An 18849-nucleotide genomic window follows, 5' to 3' on the forward strand; every position below is an offset into this window, starting at 1 on the left:
CCCAATCCCTCCCCTCCTCACACGCGTCCAGAACCACCAAATACCGGCGCCTTCCGCCCCTGCGCATTAGCACCGTAGAAAATAGATCGCACTCGCGGGATCAGGCAACGCTATGACACCCACCCCCCGCCCCGTTGCGTGGGAAAGGTTGACCGGAGTTTAGCGATGAATGGGATCCTGGAAATCGTCTTTTTATGATAGCCTAAGAAACGCTGGATTTTTGTACGGGCTTCTAAAAACCATTATTTCCTTCGGCTTAAGGGAACCTCCTCTCTTTTCACGGCTTGCAGGGATCCGCTCTTACTGGCTACATGATCTGCCAGTCGAAGGAAGCCTCCCTTTGCCATTTGGTTGGTTAAAGGTCCTCCCAGTGGAAGCCTCACCAGGAAGTTCAAGCAGCCAATCAGGGGCGACCCCAAAAAACGTTAGATGGAGGCAGCTTAGGTAAGTGCGGTAGTTCGGGACCTGGGAAAAAACCAGGAGGGCTTAATTAGAACTGAGAACTCTGCCAGGGAAAGGAGGCTGAAGTTGGTTCCCAGTTTGTTATTCGTGACTTATTCATGAATTTAGCCAAAGAACTTTGGGGAGAGTTTAAAAGCTCTGAACCCCCAAATAAGGCTTGGAACACCATAAATCATACACCCCCACATTCAGGGGACTCTCCCCTTCAAGGGGACATATGGTGTTTCCTGGTGCAAAGCACAGTTCTCGTGCATATGTTCTGGCAGGAGGTGATGTGAAAGACCTTTGCCTGAGACCCTGGAGAGCCGCTGCCAGTCTGAGTTGACAATACTGACTTTGATGGACCAAGGGTCTGATTTAGTATAAGGCAGTTTCATGTGTTCATGCGTTCAATTGAAGCCATAGTATCATACAGTGTTCTCTCTAAGCTGAGTTAATGTGAGCTAACTCACAGGTTTTTTTAGCCTCTGGCTCACACATTTTTGTCTTAGCTCGGGAAGGATGGCTCCCGAGAACACTAATTTATGCAGAAGCCAAATCGCTTGCTCACAACTTTAATGCCAGTAGCTCACAGAGTACAATTTTTGCTCACAAGACTCCACAGTTTAGAGGGAGCATTTCTCACAGGGTCTTAAAAAAATTTTTTTTTAATTAAATTAATATAAAACAATTGATACAAACAGAATCCCAAACTATTTAACATTAATAATATTCTTGATATTCTAGTCAGTATATCTGAATAGAATATCAGTATATCTATCTAAAATTTAACTATTCCAACATTTCGGATTTTTAGAGGGATTTATATGATGGAATTCTATGGGGGTTAAATACCAATGGGTGATCAGTTTGCATGTTATTAATATGGGAGCGCTGGCTTTTAACACCATAGAGGATGAAGCCCATATAGAGTCCCATTGCATATGATTAATAACTGTGGAGCTATAATTGCTATGATTTTTTGTATATCGGCAGATTTGAATTATTTAATTTTTTATACATATGTATATATGTGAAGAGATGGGAGTACCAGACCACCTCACATGTCTCTTGAGAAACCTGTATAAGGGTCAAGAAGCGACAGTTAGAACCGGATATGGAACAACTGATTGGTTCAGCATAGGAAAAGGAGTACGACAAGGATGTATATTGTCACCTTGCTTATTTAATATATATGCAGAGTACATCATGCGAAATGCTGGCCTGGATGAATCACAAGCGGGAATTAAGATTGCTGGGGAAAAGATCAACAACCTCAGATATGCAGACGATACCACTCTAATGGCAGAAAGCGAAGAGGACCTAAAGAGCCTCTTGCTCAGAGTAAAAGAGGAGAGCGCAAAAGTGGGCTTGAAGCTCAACATCAAAAAAACTAAGATCATGGCATCCGGCCCCATCACTCCTTGGCAAATAGAAGGGGAAGTCGTGGAAGTAGTGACAGACTTCACGTTCCTGGGATCCCAGATCACCGCAGACTGTGACAGCAGCCATGAAATTAAAAGACGCCTGCTCCTTGGGAGGAAAGCGATGGCGAACCTAAACAGCATGATAAAAAGTAGAGACATCACCCTGCCAACAAAAGTCCGCATGGTCAAAGCAATGGTATTCCCAGTAGTCATGTATGGCTGCGAGAGCTGGACTATAAGGAAGGCCGAGCGCCGAAGAATAGATTCTTTTGAACTATGGTGCTGGAGAAGACTCTTGAGAGTCCCTTGGACTGCAAGAAGAACAAATCAGTCAATCCTCAAAGAAATCAACCCTGACTGTTCCCTGGAAGGCCAGATAATGAAACTGAAGCTCAAATACTTTGGCCACCAAATGAGAAGGGAGCACTCACTGGAGAAGACCCTGATGCTGGGAAAGATTGAAGGTCAAAGAAGACGGGGACGGCAAAGGATGAGATGGTTAGACAGTGTCAATGAAGCCCATATAGAGTCCCATTGCATATGATTAATAACTGTGGAGCAATCTAATTGCTATGATTTTTTGTATATCGGCAATTTTGAATTATTTAATTTTTTAACAACAACAATATATGTGAATAAGTCACAAATAAGGAACTGGGAACCAACTTCAGCCTCCTGCCTGGGAAGGCAGTTGAAGGCTTCTGCCTTTGGACAAGTATGCTCAAACTGCAATTTATAGGGTTGCCAACTCTTGGTTTGGAAATACCAGGAGATTTTGGGGGTGGAGTCTGGGGGAAGGTGGGGTTTGGGGAGGGGTGGGACTTCAGTAGGGTATAATGGCATGGAATCCGCCCTCTAAACCAGCCATTTTCTCCAGCGGAACAGATCTTGGTCACCTGGATACCAGTTGTAATGGTGAAAGATCTCCAGGTGTCACCTGGATGTTGGCAACCCTAGGGCCTTAGTACGGTATCAGGCCATGCAGCCCACCTTCCAAAGCGGCCGTTTTCTCCAGTAGAAGTGGAATAAATGAGTGGTTTATGTAGTCTGAAGATCTGCTGTGATTGCGGGAGGTCTCCAGCTCCCACCTGGCAGCTGGAAGTCCAATCAAAACGTCCATGAATAAAATGACAAAGAGTCAATAAAAATATGTATACGAAATGGTTTACTATAATAATAGTGATTATCTAGAAAAATCTCTTCTATTTTCGCTCACACATAACAGGTTTTGCACAATAACAAATACCCGTTTCATATAGATTGCTCTATCTGAGCGTGTAGTAATTACAATGCTTATCAATTTCCACTTTTCAACTCTTGGAATAAACATCCCATGTTGACTTTCTCATATCAGAACTCAGTCAACATGGGATGTTTATTTCAAGAGTTGATAAGTGGAAATGGATATGAAACGGGTATTTGTTATTGTGCAAAATCTGTTCTGTGCGAGCAAAAATAGAATAGAGAATCACTATTATAGCAAACCATTTCGTATATATATATTTTATTGATTCTTCGTCATTTTTGTCACGGATGTTTTGATTGGTCTTCTACCTCCTCCGGTGATCTCCCACCTTTGCCTTCTACCCACCTGGAGGCTGGCAAAGCCACTTAAAGCTTTTGTTACATGAAGCGTGTTCCGAAAGCAATGTGTGCTGACTTTGGGGCTCTTCAGGTTTCTTCAGCAAGCTAAGCCAGAGGCCGGCAGTTTCAGGAGATAGTGGAGCTCTGAAGCCTGCAGTCTTGGAATGCAGAATGTCTTGTGGAGGCTCCTGGGAGAGGGGCTACTCTCTGGGTAGACTCTAGACTCAAAGAGACTGGCTTGGCATCCTGTCCCACTGGGCTTTGCTTTGGCCCTATCTTTATTGTACGCACTGTGATGGAACAGTCTGCTCCCCCTCCTTGATATTTGTGTGTGTTGATTTAGTCTAGTGGGGTGCAGTCCCTGCTCAGTTGATTCCGGTTTCCTTAAGAACATAAGAGACGCCAATGTTGGATCAGGCCAAAGGCCCATCCAGTCGAACACTCTGTTACACAGTGGCCAGAATTACCAGGTGCCATCAGGAGGTCCACCAGTGGGGCCAGGACATTAGAAGCCCTCCCACTGTTGACACCCCCCCCCCAAGCACCAAGAAGACAGAGCATCACTTGCCCCAGAGCCCCTATCTATACCTTGTGGCTAATAGCCACTGATGGACCTCTGCTCCATATGCTTATCTAATTCCCTTTTGAAGCCGTCCATGCTTGTAGCCGCCACCATGTCCTGTTGCAGTGAATTCCATGTGTTAATCACTCTTAGGGTGAAGAAGTACTTCCTTTTATCCATTCTAACCCAACCGCTCAGCAATTTCATTGTGCCCACGAGTTCTTGTATTGTGAGAAAGGGAGAAAAGTACCTCTTTCTTTACCTGCTCTTTCCCATGCATAATCTTATAAACCTCGATCATGTCACTCCTCAGTCGTCGTTTCTCCAAGCTAAAGAGCCCTAAGCGCTTTAACCTTTCCTCATAGGGAAAGTGTTCCAACCCTTTTATCATTCGAGTTGCCCTTTTCTGCACTTTTTCCAAAACTATAATATCCTTTTCTTTTCTTTATTAACAATTTTTCAGAAATTACATATTTTCAACATTAAACAAACAAAACACAACATACTGTTTTGTTTTGTGTTAACAATACAAATTAAAAATAAACCATTTTTTTATACTGTGGATTATCAGGAATAATATCACTATTTCAACATATAACTTATAACAGGATACCAAACAGCTACAACTTTTTTGTGGTACGTATCAGGAGATGCATTAGACATTGTTAATGACAGTTTATGCATGATGAAAATTTCCCATATGCGATTATACCATTGAGATAAAGTAGGAGGTTTCTTTTCTAACCACTTTGTTGCCACAAGCAAGCGTGCGGCTGCTAGCAAGCATGCGATTAATTCTTCTTTTCTTTTGTTTTTTCTAGGATGAGGCCAACGTTCTAACAATCACCTCAGGGGAACAAGGTAAGTCAACATCAGTTATTTCCTTAATTTTTCCTAAAATGATCTGCCAAAATTGTTGTATTATGGGGCATAACCACCAACAGTGTATAAAGTCAGCCTTATTACCACATTGTTTTGTACATAGAGGACTATATATCTTATTTATACGAAAAAGTCTAATAGGTAGGATGTACCATCTCATAATAATTTTTGACATTAAGGTATTTATAGAAATAATTTTTGAATTTCTGCTATAACCATCCCATATTTGTTGCCAATCTTCTTCCGTAATATCTATTCTTCTTTCCATTGTTTTTGTTATAGAGTGTTTTTTTCTTCTTTGCTAAAGCTTAACTGTTCATATGCTAAAGATGAAAGATTTCTGCATAGATTGACCTCTTTCTCTAAAAATTGTTCCAAAGGTGTCAATGGATGTCCCCTCATCAGTCTCAGTGGAGGAGACTCAAGGAGATGTCTGATTTGTAAATATTTGTACCAGTGTACGTGGTGCTTAATTTTTTCTTCTAGTCGTGCTTTTGTTAAAATATCCTGTTTATCCAGAAAGTGTGAGATTTTAGTCACACCAGCTTTTTTGCCATATATCATAATTTTCCCAATTTTTACCGGGGTAAACCATTCTTGTCTAATATAGGATGACTGACTAGATATACCTGGAGCCAAAATTGGTTTCCATTTATACCAGATTCTTAAAGGATTAAACAGAAAAGGGTTATTTAATTGGTTACATTTTTTAAAAAAAATTGGGTCCCATAAGGTGTCATATAAGGTATTAGGTTGTAAAGGCTCCAGTTCTATATGAGACCATATTGGAGCTCGTTTTAAGTTTGCACTCGTTATTAATGTGCCAATATTTGTAGACTCGTATACCCATTGTAAATTAGGTATGCCCAGACCACCACAGTCAACTGTCCTATAATGTTGTAGCTCTAATTCTTGGTTTTTTTCCAGCCCACAAAAATTTGTTTAATTCTGTTTTCCACTTTTGTAATGTTTTTTTACCTAATGGAATAGACAAAGCTCTGAAAAGAAAATTATATTTTGGCAAAATGGAACATTTAATTAAGTTAATCCGGTCATTCCAATATAAAGATTTTGATTCCCATTGTTTTAAGGGTTTTTTTGATTTCCAAGTGTATTCTATCAAAATTATGCTTAGCTAATTCCTCTAACTTTAATGGAATATATATTCCTAAATATCTCCATGGGTTAATGGTTTCCTTCAATTGGTAATCTTTACTTTTAAGTCTTCACTTATATGTATCGGATGGATTATAGTTTTCTCTTTATTAAAACTGAGGTCTGATATAGTATTAAATTGATTGAGTATCTTGAAAATTTCACTTAAGGACTCATTAGGTTTAGTAATATATAATATAATGTCGTCTGGGTACAAACTAGTTTTGTGAGTTAAATTGCCAATTTGAACTCCATGAATGTTGTTTTTTCTGATATATTCTACTAGTGGTTCTATAGCTAAAATAAATAATAATGGGGAAAGGGGGCAACCCTGCCTCATCCCTCTTTGTAATTGTATAGTGTTTGAAGTATCATTAGTCACTTTAATTTTCGTTGTGGGTTCTCGGTATAATGCCTGAATTACCTTTTGGAATTTTTTCCCAAAATCCATACCTATAAGTACTTCTTGCAGATAGTTTGTTTCAATACTATCAAAAGCTTTGTCAACGTCAAGAGACATCAACAAGGCTTCTACAGAATTATTTTCACAAAATGAAATAATATTCAGTGTTCTTCTTTTGTTTTCAGTTATATTTCTCTATAATATCCTTTTTAAGGTGTGGTGACCAGAACTGCACACAGTGTTCCAAATGAGGTCGCACCATTGATTTATAGAGGGGCATTATGATATTGGCTGACCTGTTTTTAACACCCTTCCTAATAATCCCCAGCATAGCATTGACCTTTTTTATTGCAGTCACACACTGTCTCGACATTTAGTTAGGAGGGGGGGACACTGCATGAGCTCAGTTGTCCTGAAACCAGTCGCTCCCATCCCTGTATCTTCTTGCCCGTAAACAGATGCTGTGTTGAATGCACCCGTCTCTGCTATGTGAGCCTCAGAGCAGGAACCTGAAGGAGTGACTCAGTCAAGCAACGGTGCAGCTTTGATCGTTTCCCCTGCCAGGAATGACACAGTCACTAAGCCTATATCAGGGGAAGGGGCGCTCAGAGACTGCTGAAATCCACCAGTGCAGAAATTACAATTGTTAATGCCAACAGGCTAAAATTAATTTGGAGTGGCAGTGAAATGTAATGGTAAACCACCTCTGTTTGTGTATTGCCTTGAAAACCCTACTGGAGCACCGTAAGTTGGCTGCAACTTGATGACGCTTTACATACACCTTGGCTCAGTGGTAGAGCATCTGCTTGGCATGAGGAAGGTTCCAGGTTCAATCCCTGGCATCTCCAGGTAGAAAGACCGGATAGGAGGTGATGTGAACCTGGAGAGCTGCTGCCAGTCTGAGTAGATAATACCGTCTTCCGGGGATTTTTTTGCAGAAAAAGCCCAGCAGGAACTCATTAGCATAATAGGCCACACCCAACACCAGAAACTCATTAGCATGTTAGGCCACACCCTGACAGCACAGCTTATTAGCACATTAGGCCACACCCCATGCCTTCCCTTGGCTTGCCCGGGCAAGCTGGCCCTTGGACAGGCCAGGGAAGGCATGGGGAGGCATTTAAATGCCTCTTCAATCCTTCCAGGCCCCCCTGGCCCACCCGCTTCAGAGTCACGGGGGGGCGGTCACTCTCCAGGCCTTCCCTCTGTAGCCACGCACGCAGAGGTTTTGGCTGTAGTGGGTGTGGCCAACTGAAGCCAGCCGGAACTCCGTTCCTGTGCGTTCCTGCCCCAAAATAGCCCTGCCGTCTTCAGTTGCCATAAGGCTCTGATTCAGTATAAGGCAACTTCATGTGTTCATGTGCCTGGGCTTTTGCCTTTTCTCCCTCGGCAGCACCAAGCATGAGTAGCAACCACAACAGGGGGCTGGAGTGGTAATGTTTTAGAAACTTCAATGAAGCTACCTCAAAGAGGTCTCTGGAGAGGAAGCATATCAATAATGGAGTGGTGGGTACCCAGGAGTTGCTTCCCTTAATTCCTTGCAGTGTTGCAAAGGATGCTGGGTGGGGAGCCATATGTAGAAGGAGCACAGCTGTGCATGGTTTTGACCGGGGCGGGTGCAAGACTGTGTGGACAACCTCCTGGACTTTTACATATTGTGAACAATAATTGGCCCTAATAAAACAGGATTTTAAGATGTATTTAATGGGCTAGTATGGTGATCTGGCTTTGTTTCTCTTCCCTGAATAATATTGCTCTTTCAAGCAACTGAGTTGAATCCAAACAAACTGGCAATTTCCTCTGATTCCCCTGTCCCACTGCAGACATTCCTCGGAGTTCCCTGTTCCCCAGAAGCAGAATTTTGTGGAGGGAGGCAGGAAAGTTCCCTTCTGCCATTGGAAAACTTGAGTCGTGATCCAACCCACGGCTTGGATTACCTCTGCAATAAAGCTGGGCCTGCCACCCTGGGAAAAATCATACCCTGCCAAGCTGTTCCATCTCCTGCCCTTTTGGTGCTTGCTAAGTTAGGCCGTTTCTTTCCTCCTGGTTTATGATGGGGGAGCGGCAAAGGAAGGCGTGAACGGAGCAAACAAGAAACCGAGGATTTCCTTTTGACGTGAAGCCTGTAAAAACTCATCCTTGTTTCAAAGGCCAGGAGATGACCTCATCCTCTTTTGGGAAGCAAACAGTAACCAGGGGCCCTCCTCTTCCTGGCTGCTGTGTTGGGCCGGCCAGCCGGGGTGATGTGTAATCTCTCTGGCCTCTGAAGAAGAGAAGAGCTGGTGGCTGGAGCAGGCAGACGAGGTAGGAGGAGGGAGAGCTTGACCTTAACCGGTAGGTGCAATACAAAAACTTACTAGTGCATTTAGTGAGCTGAACAACCGAGGGACCGTCCCCGGGCTGGCTAAAAATAATATTGGCAGCAGTGTGTAGTCTTTCCGCGGCTGTGGATTAACTCCCCTTCCCGTCCCACCCAGGGGGCCGCCCCCCCCCCCCCCAACCGGAGAAGTGAGGGCCACGTCCCTGTCAGGGTTACAGAGCGCAGCTCTCCAGTTGCTTGCCACTTTTGGATCGTTCCAGCGGCTTGACTAGATGGCCTGGCTGAATCAGTCCTGAATTCTGCTCGAAGTCTTCTGTCTAACTCAGAGGGCTGCAGGAAGGCTTCTGCCCACATGATCCCACAAGGCGGCTTCTGTCACCAGAGCAGGGTTATAAACTCTTCTTCCTCCACTTTGGCCTGCTTGAGTTCCTGTGCTGTGGAACCGGCTTTCATTCTGTGGCTGGTGTTTCACACACGGGGACAGGCTTGTGTAGCTGCCAATGCAGCCCCACTGCAATGAGGCTCTTCTGCATGGCAGATTTCCCTGCCTTTGTTCCCTTACAGTGGCTAGCACCCCCTCCCCTACAGCCAGGGCCTTTATGATTTTTGGAAATAGAAATCGGCAATAAAAGGGGGGGCGACCTTTTGTCATAGAGAGATGATTCCTCCCCCCCATCTAGTTCTGCAATAAAAGGGGCTAGAGAGCTAGTTTTTGGTTTAAAAGGAAGATGGTATTGCCAAGGATCTGATAGACAGATTGTTATAATGACATCCAGTTGCTGATTTTTAAAAAGTGTCCCCCAGCAGTGGAGGAAGCAGCTGTTGTAGGGATAGTCAGGGGAAACGGCTGCCATGTGGGCAGGACTGAGAAAATCTGAACTTTCCCACCCACATGGCAAGCATCTGCAGTCCAGTCTTTCCCAAACTTTGTAGCAAAGCAGATCTGGGAAAGACTGAAGAAAATCTGGAGAAACCCCAGGAGATGTAGGAGTACACCAGACTGCTGTGGGGAAGTAGGGGAGGGGGGGAAATCCATTTCCCAACAGCATCGAACCTGGGGCAAATAACCCATGTAGAAACGGCTGATGTGGTGAAAACCGTGACCATACACAGGTTTTGAAGACTGTAAAACGGAGCTCTTTTTATTTATCATTACATTTCTACCCCGCCCTCCCCGCAAGCGGGCTCAAGGCGGCTTACAATAGGGCAACAAGTGCCTACACATAAAACAGCATAAAAACAGGATAAAACAGTCACATGACAGGTAAAGTGCTCAGTAGTGTCGGTCTATTAACTTTAACAGGATAGTACCCCAAGGATTGACCTTGGGGCTGCGGTGGCTCAAGTGGTTAAGACACTGAACTGCAGGCTGTGGAAGGTCAGTAGTTCAGTGGTTCAAGACCCGGGTGCCGCAAGATGGGGTGAGCTCCTGTCTCTAGTTCCAGCTCCTGCCAACCTAGCAGTTCGAAAGCAAGAAATTGCAAGTAGATAAATAGGGACCACTTCGGTGGGAAGGTAACAGCGTTCCGTGCGCCTTGGTGTTTAGTCATGCCGGCCACATGACCACGGAAACGTCTTCGGACAGCGCTGGCTCTTCGGCTTTGAAACGGAGATGAGCACCGCAACCCTAGAGTCGGATTCGACTGGCTTTCGAGCAAGGGAACCTTTACCTTTACCTTTTACCCCAAGGATATTACATAGCGATAAGGAGATTAACGAACCCATAGATGTTACTCGTCCCCATCCGATGGTGTCAATCCACAGCGAGGTCATAGCTTGGTCTTCATAGGGCCGTCCCTCGGTATACTGGTGGTGGTAATGGTAGTGGTAGTGGCGGCTCCTACTCGAAAGCCTGGCGGAAGAGCTCCGTCTTGCAGGCCGTGGGGAACTGCAGAAGGTCCCGCAGGGCCCTGATCTCCTCCAGGAGCTCATTCCACCAGGTAGGAGCCGCCATTGAAAAGGACCCGGCCCTAGTTATGGCGAGCCTGGCCTCCCTGGGGCCTGGGATCTCCAGGTGATGTTGCGTCCCTGACCGAAGTGCTCTTTGGGGCATATGTGGAGGCGGCTCCCTTTCTTTTATTCGTATCATCTGCCAGGGGGATTCTGTAATTGTCTTCAAATTCATGTAAACCACTTGTAATTTCATGTAATCATGGAATACGATTCTTAAATAAATGAGGAAGGACTCCCGTGGTATTGCTCTGGCAAAACTCGATGCTTAGAAAGTTTTTTCTTTTTCTTTTTGCTTATCTGGTGACTCTCTTGCTGATTGTATAAAGAGCTGTCAAGTTGCAGCTGACTTACGGTGATCCTGTAGGGTTTTCAAGGCAAGAGATGGCCAGAGGTAGTCTGCCATTGCCTGCCTCTGTGTAGTGATCCTGGACTTCCTTGGGGGTCTCCCATCCAAGTACGAACCAGGACCGACCCTGCTTAACTTCCGAGATCTGACCAGATCGGGCTAGCCTGGGCCAGCCAGGTCAGGGCCCTTCCAGACTGGGAGCAGGTAAATGTCTCGATTAAAAGTGACCCTGGAGAGGCAGAGAAAATATAAAAGAAGCCTAACGATCTGTCCATACAGTAAACATGTATGCCAGACCTTACAATTTACCTGGTTTAGAGGATTTCCCCCCCCCTTGGTGTATTGATTACTAGCATGCACTGAATTTGTATCAGATGTTGGACCTTGCACATATTTGACTGGTGGGAAATGGTCAGCTGTGTTGACCGTCAGGCCTTGCATCAAAGTCTGTAAATGCTAGACTGGAGTTGGAAGATGAATACCTTTTATAGACAGCTGACTCGCTGGTAAAAGGGGCCTGGAGACTTCCTGAAATTACAACTGATCTCCAGATTAAAGAGATCAGTTCTCCTGAAGACAATGGTTGCTTTGGAGGGTGGAGTCTATGACAGTCCCTCATCTTCTCCAAACTCCACTTCACACCCCGAATCTCCAGGAATTTCCCAACCTGGAGATGGCAGCCCTTATCATCACCTATGGTGTGCCCAAACACTCTGCTCCCACACCTGACCAAACAGTTTGTAGGGCTTCAAACACCTGCCAGATCCATTTCATCAGGGCCCATGTCCTGACCGCAAGTAGTGCTAACTCTGTCATTCTGCCTTAAGTCTTTCGAAAAATTCTCTAGTCTCTCTCCTGGTTCATTCTCTGGGAAAAGAGAGATGTGCTGGTACAAATACTTTATCATGTGATTTCTGAATGTGCTGTCAAGTTGCCTCGGACTTCAAGGGAAGAGACAAACAGAGGTGGTTTGCTAATTGCCTGCCTGTGCGTCACAGCCCTGGACTTCCTTGGTGGTCTCCCATCCAAATACTAAGCAGGACTGACCTTGATTGCCTTCTGAAATTTGACAAGATCGGGTCAACCTGGGCTCTCTAGTTCAGGCCATCATGTGATTATTGAGGAAGAATTTGCCACTCCTCCATCTCTGAAACAGTTCGGTGAATCTTACTTGGCAATGTTAATCCTTATCTCCTATTTATTCCGCCCCCCCCCCCAGCATCAGCTGATACTTCTGCTTTGGGGGAGGGAATTATTATTATTATTTTTCTTTTCAGCGTAGAGATCTGCTGTTGGAGTTCGGAATCATCTGCCTCAAGAGGATGCCAATACTAGACATTTGGAACGTGATCCCGGAAGAAATTCTGTCCCACATTTTTTGCTACCTCCCTCTCAAGGACAGACATGCAGCCTTCCAGGTGTGCAGGCGCTGGGCTGTGGCGGTTTCTGCCAGTTCCGTCTGGAACTTCACAGAGGTCAGGTAAGGAGTGGCAGCCCAGCTCCTCTGTTAACCCCACCCCCCACCCCCATGTTGCCTTATCTCCTCTCTCCAGTCCCATTTCCATGCTTTCAGTTCAGCAACTTCCTGGAGGAGTCTTGCCTTTATTTACTAACTTTAGGTAGGTAGGTAGAAAATTTACTATCTATGGCCACAGGCCTTTACATTCCAAACATAGTAAAAACAAACATAACCACGCAGATACGAATATTTAACGTGTTTGTTTAAAATTTAATCAGCATTAAGATCAAATAGTGTCTAAAGACTATTAGACGATGTATATCAGCTGTTTGCTTTCCTGGCTACCACATTTGCTCTTATTTTCCTGGCAGCTGGAGCACAGGGTGCCATCCCTTTGCAAATAAAAGAATCCATGAAACTTAATTGATCAGGTTCAGTGTTTACTAACTTGCTTCTCTCTACCCAGTCTGTCCTCATGAACATGCTTTTCTAGTAAGAACTTCTGCTCCGGGATTGTCTTGTCTGCCTCCTTGGGTCATCTCACTCTCCCCATCCTCACTGCTTACTGTCAGTCTCACACGTTCTCCCTCCCTGTCTTGTTTGAGCCAGTTTGGTGTAGTGGTTAAGTGCGCGGACTCTAATCTGGGAGAACCAAGTTTGATTCCCCACTCCTCCACTTGCACCTGCTGGATGGCCTTGGGCAAGCTGTAGTTCTGGCACAGCTGTTCATGAAAAAGAGCAGTGTCTCTCAGAGCTCTCTCAGCCCCACCTACCCTCACAGGGTGTCTGTTGTGGGGAGGGGAAAGGAAAGGAGTTTGTAAGCCGCTCTGAGACTCCCTTGGATAGTGAAGGGCGGGGTATAAATCCAATATCCACCTCCTCCTCCTTCTTCGGCTCACTCAGATTGCAACCCAAGCAACAGAAGTTAGAAAACAGGCAGGCATGGCTGGGAAATCAAAATGGCCTTGGAATAAGCCAGGCTGAGTGGCCCATGCAGTGCTAAGCAGGGCTACTGGGGCTTGGCTCTGTTTGTTCCTGGCTGCCAATAGCCATCCAGGGTAAAAGAAGAAGAGGAGATTGGATTTATACCCCGCCCTTCACTCGGAGTCTCAGAGTGGCTTACAAACTGCTTTCACTTCCCCTCCCCACAACCGACACCCTGTGATGTAGGTGGGGCTGAGAGAGCTCTTTCCAGAGCTGTCCTTGAGAGAACAGCTCTGACAGAACTATGGCTTGCCCAAGGTCATCCAGCAGCTGCAAGTGGAGGAATGAGGAATCAAACCTGGTTCTCCCAGATTAGAGTCCGCACATTTAACGACTACACCAAACTGACTCTAAACTGGCTCTACTCTACAGCAGTGGCCTACTGGGAACTTTCCCTGTAAGTTAACTGGCGAGTCCACCCCTGTGCCCAGGCCTCCTATGCTCCTTTTTCGGGACCAGGAGCCTTAACATGTAGTACGAGTCTGATCCAGTTGGCTTCAATATAATATAGTGGTTAGCGTGCTGGACTAGGGCCAGGGAGACATGAGTACAGATCCCCATGACTCTCACTGGATGACCTTATGTCCGCTTCCCCAGAGCTATAAGTCCAATACACGTTTAAGCAAAGTAGTATTTTATTAAAGCCATGATAGAGCATGAACAAAGGCACTGTCCAGAATACCTGGGCTGGGTCGGGCAAGGGATAATGTTAGACATTCAAACAGACAATAACCAATAACCTTGGTTAACGCCGAGCGGGCAGACTTTTGGTTTCGCGCTCAAAAGCCTGAGAAGCAACGTTTCTCTAAAGATAAACAAATGCAGCTTCACACGGTCCGGCTCATTATAGTCTAAGCCAAGCGGCTCCTTCTTCCCACCTGTTAACCTTGCAGATAAGCGTACGCAAGCGTTCATAGAATGGAATGCAGGACACAACGATACACACAGACCATACAGGAGGCATGCGCAGATGCCGAACAGAGGGGGGGGGGAATTCATACACAAACTTCCATGGCAGCTAGCTGACACCTTAGGCCAGTAACTCTCTCTCTGCCTGGTAGTGCCAAGGGCTGCCAAGGTGCAACTGACTTATGGCGACCCCAGCAGGTTTTCAAGGCAAGAGACATTCAGAGGTGGTTTGCCATGGCCTGCCCCTGCATAGCGACCTTGGACTTCCTTGGTGGTCTCCCATCCAACTTGTAACCTGGACCAACCCTGCTTAGCTTTGAGTTCTGATGAGAAAAGGCTAGTTTGGGCCATCCATCTCTGCCTAAGTGACATCGAAAGATTGTTATGAGGAAAAAGTGGGGAAAGGGAGAATTGTGTATGTGGCCCTGATCTCTTTGGAGAAAGGGCGAGATTAAAAAGTGACAGATTTAATGTCAAATCCTCAAAACAAGGACCACAATGACAAATCATCACCACCTTTTGCCGTATACACACAGAGGGCCGCTCATGAGTCTAATGTAAGGGTCTTCTCGAAAGGTTTTCAAATCAGTCTGGAAGGCCTTCAAAGATGGTGGTCAACTCTTGTGGGAGGGCATTTCCGAAATAACAGCTATCCCAATATTATTCTTTGCTGACTGAGGGATGGTAAAGAGTTAAAGCTGTAACCCTATGCATATTTACGAGGGATTAAGTTTTACCGAAATCAGTGGGACTTGCTTCCAAATAAATGTAAACAGGAAAAAAAATCCAAAATAAGAATCATATATAGTAGTTTTTTGACTAAGCAAAATGTCACAATACAGGGAGTGTAAGCTTTCAAGTTCCCAGAACTCCTCCTCAGGCAAAGTGTGTTTAGGATTACATCTTGAATTCAGGGTGAGCAAGCACCTGGTGGCCATGGGTCAAGTGGAACCTCAAAGCTATTTCTGCCGGTCCCCAGTAGCTCTGTGGATGACCCAGGCTAGCTTGATTTTGTCAGATCTCGGAAACTAAGCAGGGTTGGCCCTAGTTAGTGCTTGGCTGGGCGACCACCAAGGAAGTCTAAGATTGCTACGCAGAGGCAGACAATGGCAAACCATCTCTGTTTGTCTCCAGCCTTGAAAACCCTATGGGGCCACCGTAAGCTGCAACTTGATGGCACGTTCCACCACCAATCGCCCTTTCAAGTTTTAATTCAAGAGTGTTAAATAGATTTTGTTTAGTTTATTCCTCAGGGAGTTCAACAGATATTGTTTCAGAAGACACTGAAACAGGAGGATATCTGGACATCTGTTGGAGGAAGACTGAGCACTTATTCAAAATAGACTTAAAGGAGTCCTCCCTCTTAAAACTTTTGTATAATTAAGGAGGACTGATATTAATAAAGGGGTTGTGCAATATCTTTTGTGATATATTAAGAGACGATACTTAGATGTTTTGATATATGATTCTATGTATTAAGGCTTATATGATGAATAATATATGGTGAATAAATTGTAAAAATATAAAACAAAAAATATATAAAAATTATTTGAGATATTTTATAATCATCTGTAGCACGGTATTTGCTGATTTTTGGCACTGCCAGTGGGGCTTGGAGAAGGCATTTAAAGAGACCCTGGTGCCTTCTCCAAGCCATGCTGCCATGACAGCGCAACTCTGCAAGTGTGCTATCTTGGCTGGGGTCCACCAAGACTATACATGAGAAGCTAGAAACATGGTCCGAAATCAAGGTCAGTAACAATCCAAAGGTCGGATAGCCGGGAAATCAAGTCAAGATTGCAAGTTTCCAAGGACATGGCTGCTGCATACTCAGAAGCAGGTCTGATTACGTAGAGTTGCTGCCGCGCTGAAGCAGCTGCACGGAGGGTTTTTGAGCAGGTCCTTCCTTCCCTGGGCGCTGAGTCTGCAAAGGCTTACAACCCCGCCCGTTGCCTTTGCAGGAGCTGCAGTCTGGCACTCCTTCTTCGCTCCTGCATAGCCAGCCTCTGGCGTGCCCTACGTCTGGGGCACTCGGGAGAACTAGGCGGGGAGTCTGGCCTCAGGGTGTCTGCAGCTGAGGGTGCTGGCCCAGGCTCAGGAATGATCTCTCCTTCTGGCTGCACCTCTTGTGCAGCTGCTGGGGCCTCTTCCTTCTCAGGTGCTGTTGAGGGTTCTTCTTCTGGGCTGACTCAAGAGGAGGCTGAGTTGCTCCCTGCCTCTTCCTCATCTGAGGAGGAGTCAGCCTCAGCCAAACCAGTACCCATGACAGCAAGTGAACTCAGAAGTCATTTAAATGCCTTCTGAGTTCACTTGCATGTCATGCTTCTGTGGCGTGGGTTGCAGGCCATGCTGCATCATGAACCTCGAACTGGTTCGTTAAACAGAAAATTTAATGAACCTCCATTTTCCCAGTACCTGCCCATCCCTAGTTGTGATGGCAGCACTTGCTGGTGTCCCTACAACATTCTTACACTTTTGTTTCATATAACCCCAGAAATTTCCAGCTCTGTTTTTCTTCCCCATGCTCTTTCAGTTTCAAGGATGAGGATGAAGATGGCACGCTGCAGAGTTTACACCAGTTCCTGAACCTTATCAAACATCTGAAGATTGTGTTTGATCAGTCCAAGAAGGTAATCCAAAGGAACGTCTCTCAAATTTTAGACATGCTGGCCCAGCAGAACCACAAGTTGCAGGCTCTCTGCATTGCCTGCACAGGGGAGAATCCTTATTTCGATGCTGGCCAAGAAATCCTTCAGAGCATCAGGAACATCTGCCAGAGCAAGAACAAGATCAACCTTCAAAAGATTGATTTTCGGCAAATGCCTTTCACTCTTGACGATGGGATAGTTGAGCTGATCGCAAGCTCTAGCCCAAACTTACGCACCTTGTTCATCAACAATCGCACCTTGGTTTGTAATGTCAAGCCAGAAACCATCATTAAGCTCCTTAGGGACTGTCCCAAATTGTCTACTTTGGGCGTCTATTATGCCAGTCTGTCTGAGGATGTCTTTCTGGAACTGGTTAAGCCAAATCGAGAACCTTTCAGTTGCCTGGACATTTTCTGTGAGCGCCTGGACAAATACATCCCAGTCATCACGGAAGAGCTTTGGGCTGCAGTGAGTGGGAGGCATCCACAACTCTGCGTTGAACTTGAGTTTGAGCACACGGTCCCTGCCTGGAAGATACCTCGGATCCTGAAGCCAAATATCCCTGTGACCACTTTGCAACTAAACACCTTTACGTACATGGTGAACCAGGTCAGGTTTGTCACCAGCAACTACAGCAGGAGTTTGGAGAGGCTGGTCCTTCACACTACTCCATCCGATGACCTCAACTTCTCCTTAATAGATCTGGCAAAGAAGTGTGTACGCTTGAAAGAGGTCCACTGTTACTGCACAGTTAGCCAAGCCGTGATTGAGGCCTTCTTGTCGCATTGCCCAGATCTGAAAAGATACACCCTAAAGATCACCAAAGAACGCCACCCTTGGCAACCAGTAATCGTCTCATGATTTGACTAAAGAGTTCATTTGCAAAAACCTGCTCAGCCAGTTTGTACATTACGGAATCCTCATGTCCTCCTTCTGAGCAGGTGTGTTCAGGAAGTTCGTAACTTCCCAGGTTCGCAGGGGCCAGATGTGGAGTAAGACTACAGGAAGCAGAGGTCTAAGGCTTCCCCTTTGTGGCATTTTCCCCAACCTGAAATGGCCCCCAAGAGCTGCTGTTTGCACTACTCGAGAAACTGATGGCTACATGTAAATTTCCCCAGCGGGGCAATTAATGGTTCCCTAGGACTATTTCAAGTTGGGAAAATAGCGTGGGGCCCTTCTGCACTTTCATTTTCATCACTTGTGTGCCTGTATTGCTTTGGGGGGGGGAGGTTCTGCACACATTTTGCTCCCTCTAGTGGTTGCTTTGGTATTACATCGCTGTATTTCCAGCATATTTCCCTGTCGTTGTAAAGTGCAGGGAAATGTGCTGGAAACAGAGCGATGTAATATCAAAGCGACCAATAAAGGGCCAGGGGCCAAATTGGGCATCCTTTCCTGCCTGCTGGGTGGAAAACACGAGTGGAAAAGAAAAAAAACCTCTGAAGTGATAAGGGCACACAAGTGATGAAAATGAGAATGCAGAAGAGCCCGTGGAGGCGGGAAGGTGTAGGCCCCCTCTCCCCATGATCCAAGTTGGTCTCTGATGTGTACAGAACTCAGCACATGTCTGATCCAAAGAGGGACTTTGTCAAGTGTCACTTGGTCCTCAAACAGCAGGGCTTACTTGAGCAACCATGTGCTTACACAGTGCCAACTCTCTTTATTCCCCATTGAGCCAGTACTGTGGACAGCACAATACAAATATAAAGTACTTTGCTGCCAAAGTGAGGCATGGAAGGGACTGCTGTGTGGTTTCAAAATGTGTAGGCAGTACAG

The 18849-nt window shown here is 45.5% G+C and overlaps 1 protein-coding gene across 1 annotated transcript; it reads left to right on the forward strand.

The window, feature by feature from the left end:
- The first annotated feature begins 3268 nt into the window (after positions 1 to 3268).
- FBXL8 (F-box and leucine-rich repeat protein 8) lies at positions 3269 to 18780 on the forward strand. Its single transcript, XM_015406100.1, has 5 exons — positions 3269 to 3283; positions 4836 to 4875; positions 8605 to 8642; positions 12351 to 12553; positions 16959 to 18780. Exons 1-5 carry the CDS (start codon positions 3269 to 3271, stop codon positions 17932 to 17934), a joined length of 1272 nt encoding a protein of 423 aa, XP_015261586.1. The 3' UTR covers positions 17935 to 18780.
- The last annotated feature ends 69 nt before the right edge of the window (positions 18781 to 18849 follow it).

Source organism: Gekko japonicus, unplaced genomic scaffold, assembly GCF_001447785.1.
Source record: "Gekko japonicus isolate JY-2015 unplaced genomic scaffold, Gekko_japonicus_V1.1 scaffold757, whole genome shotgun sequence".
NCBI classification, from domain to species: Eukaryota; Metazoa; Chordata; class Lepidosauria; order Squamata; family Gekkonidae; genus Gekko; species Gekko japonicus.

What these genes read in the sequence shown, in the direction of transcription:
- FBXL8 (XM_015406100.1), top strand. An exon ending in CCTCTTTTGGGAAGCAAACA is followed by an intron (nt 8,643 to 12,350) that starts GTAACCAGGGGC and finishes TTTTCTTTTCAG; the next exon opens with CGTAGAGATCTGCTGTTGGA. An exon ending in TGGAACTTCACAGAGGTCAG is followed by an intron (nt 12,554 to 16,958) that starts GTAAGGAGTGGC and finishes ATGCTCTTTCAG; the next exon opens with TTTCAAGGATGAGGATGAAG.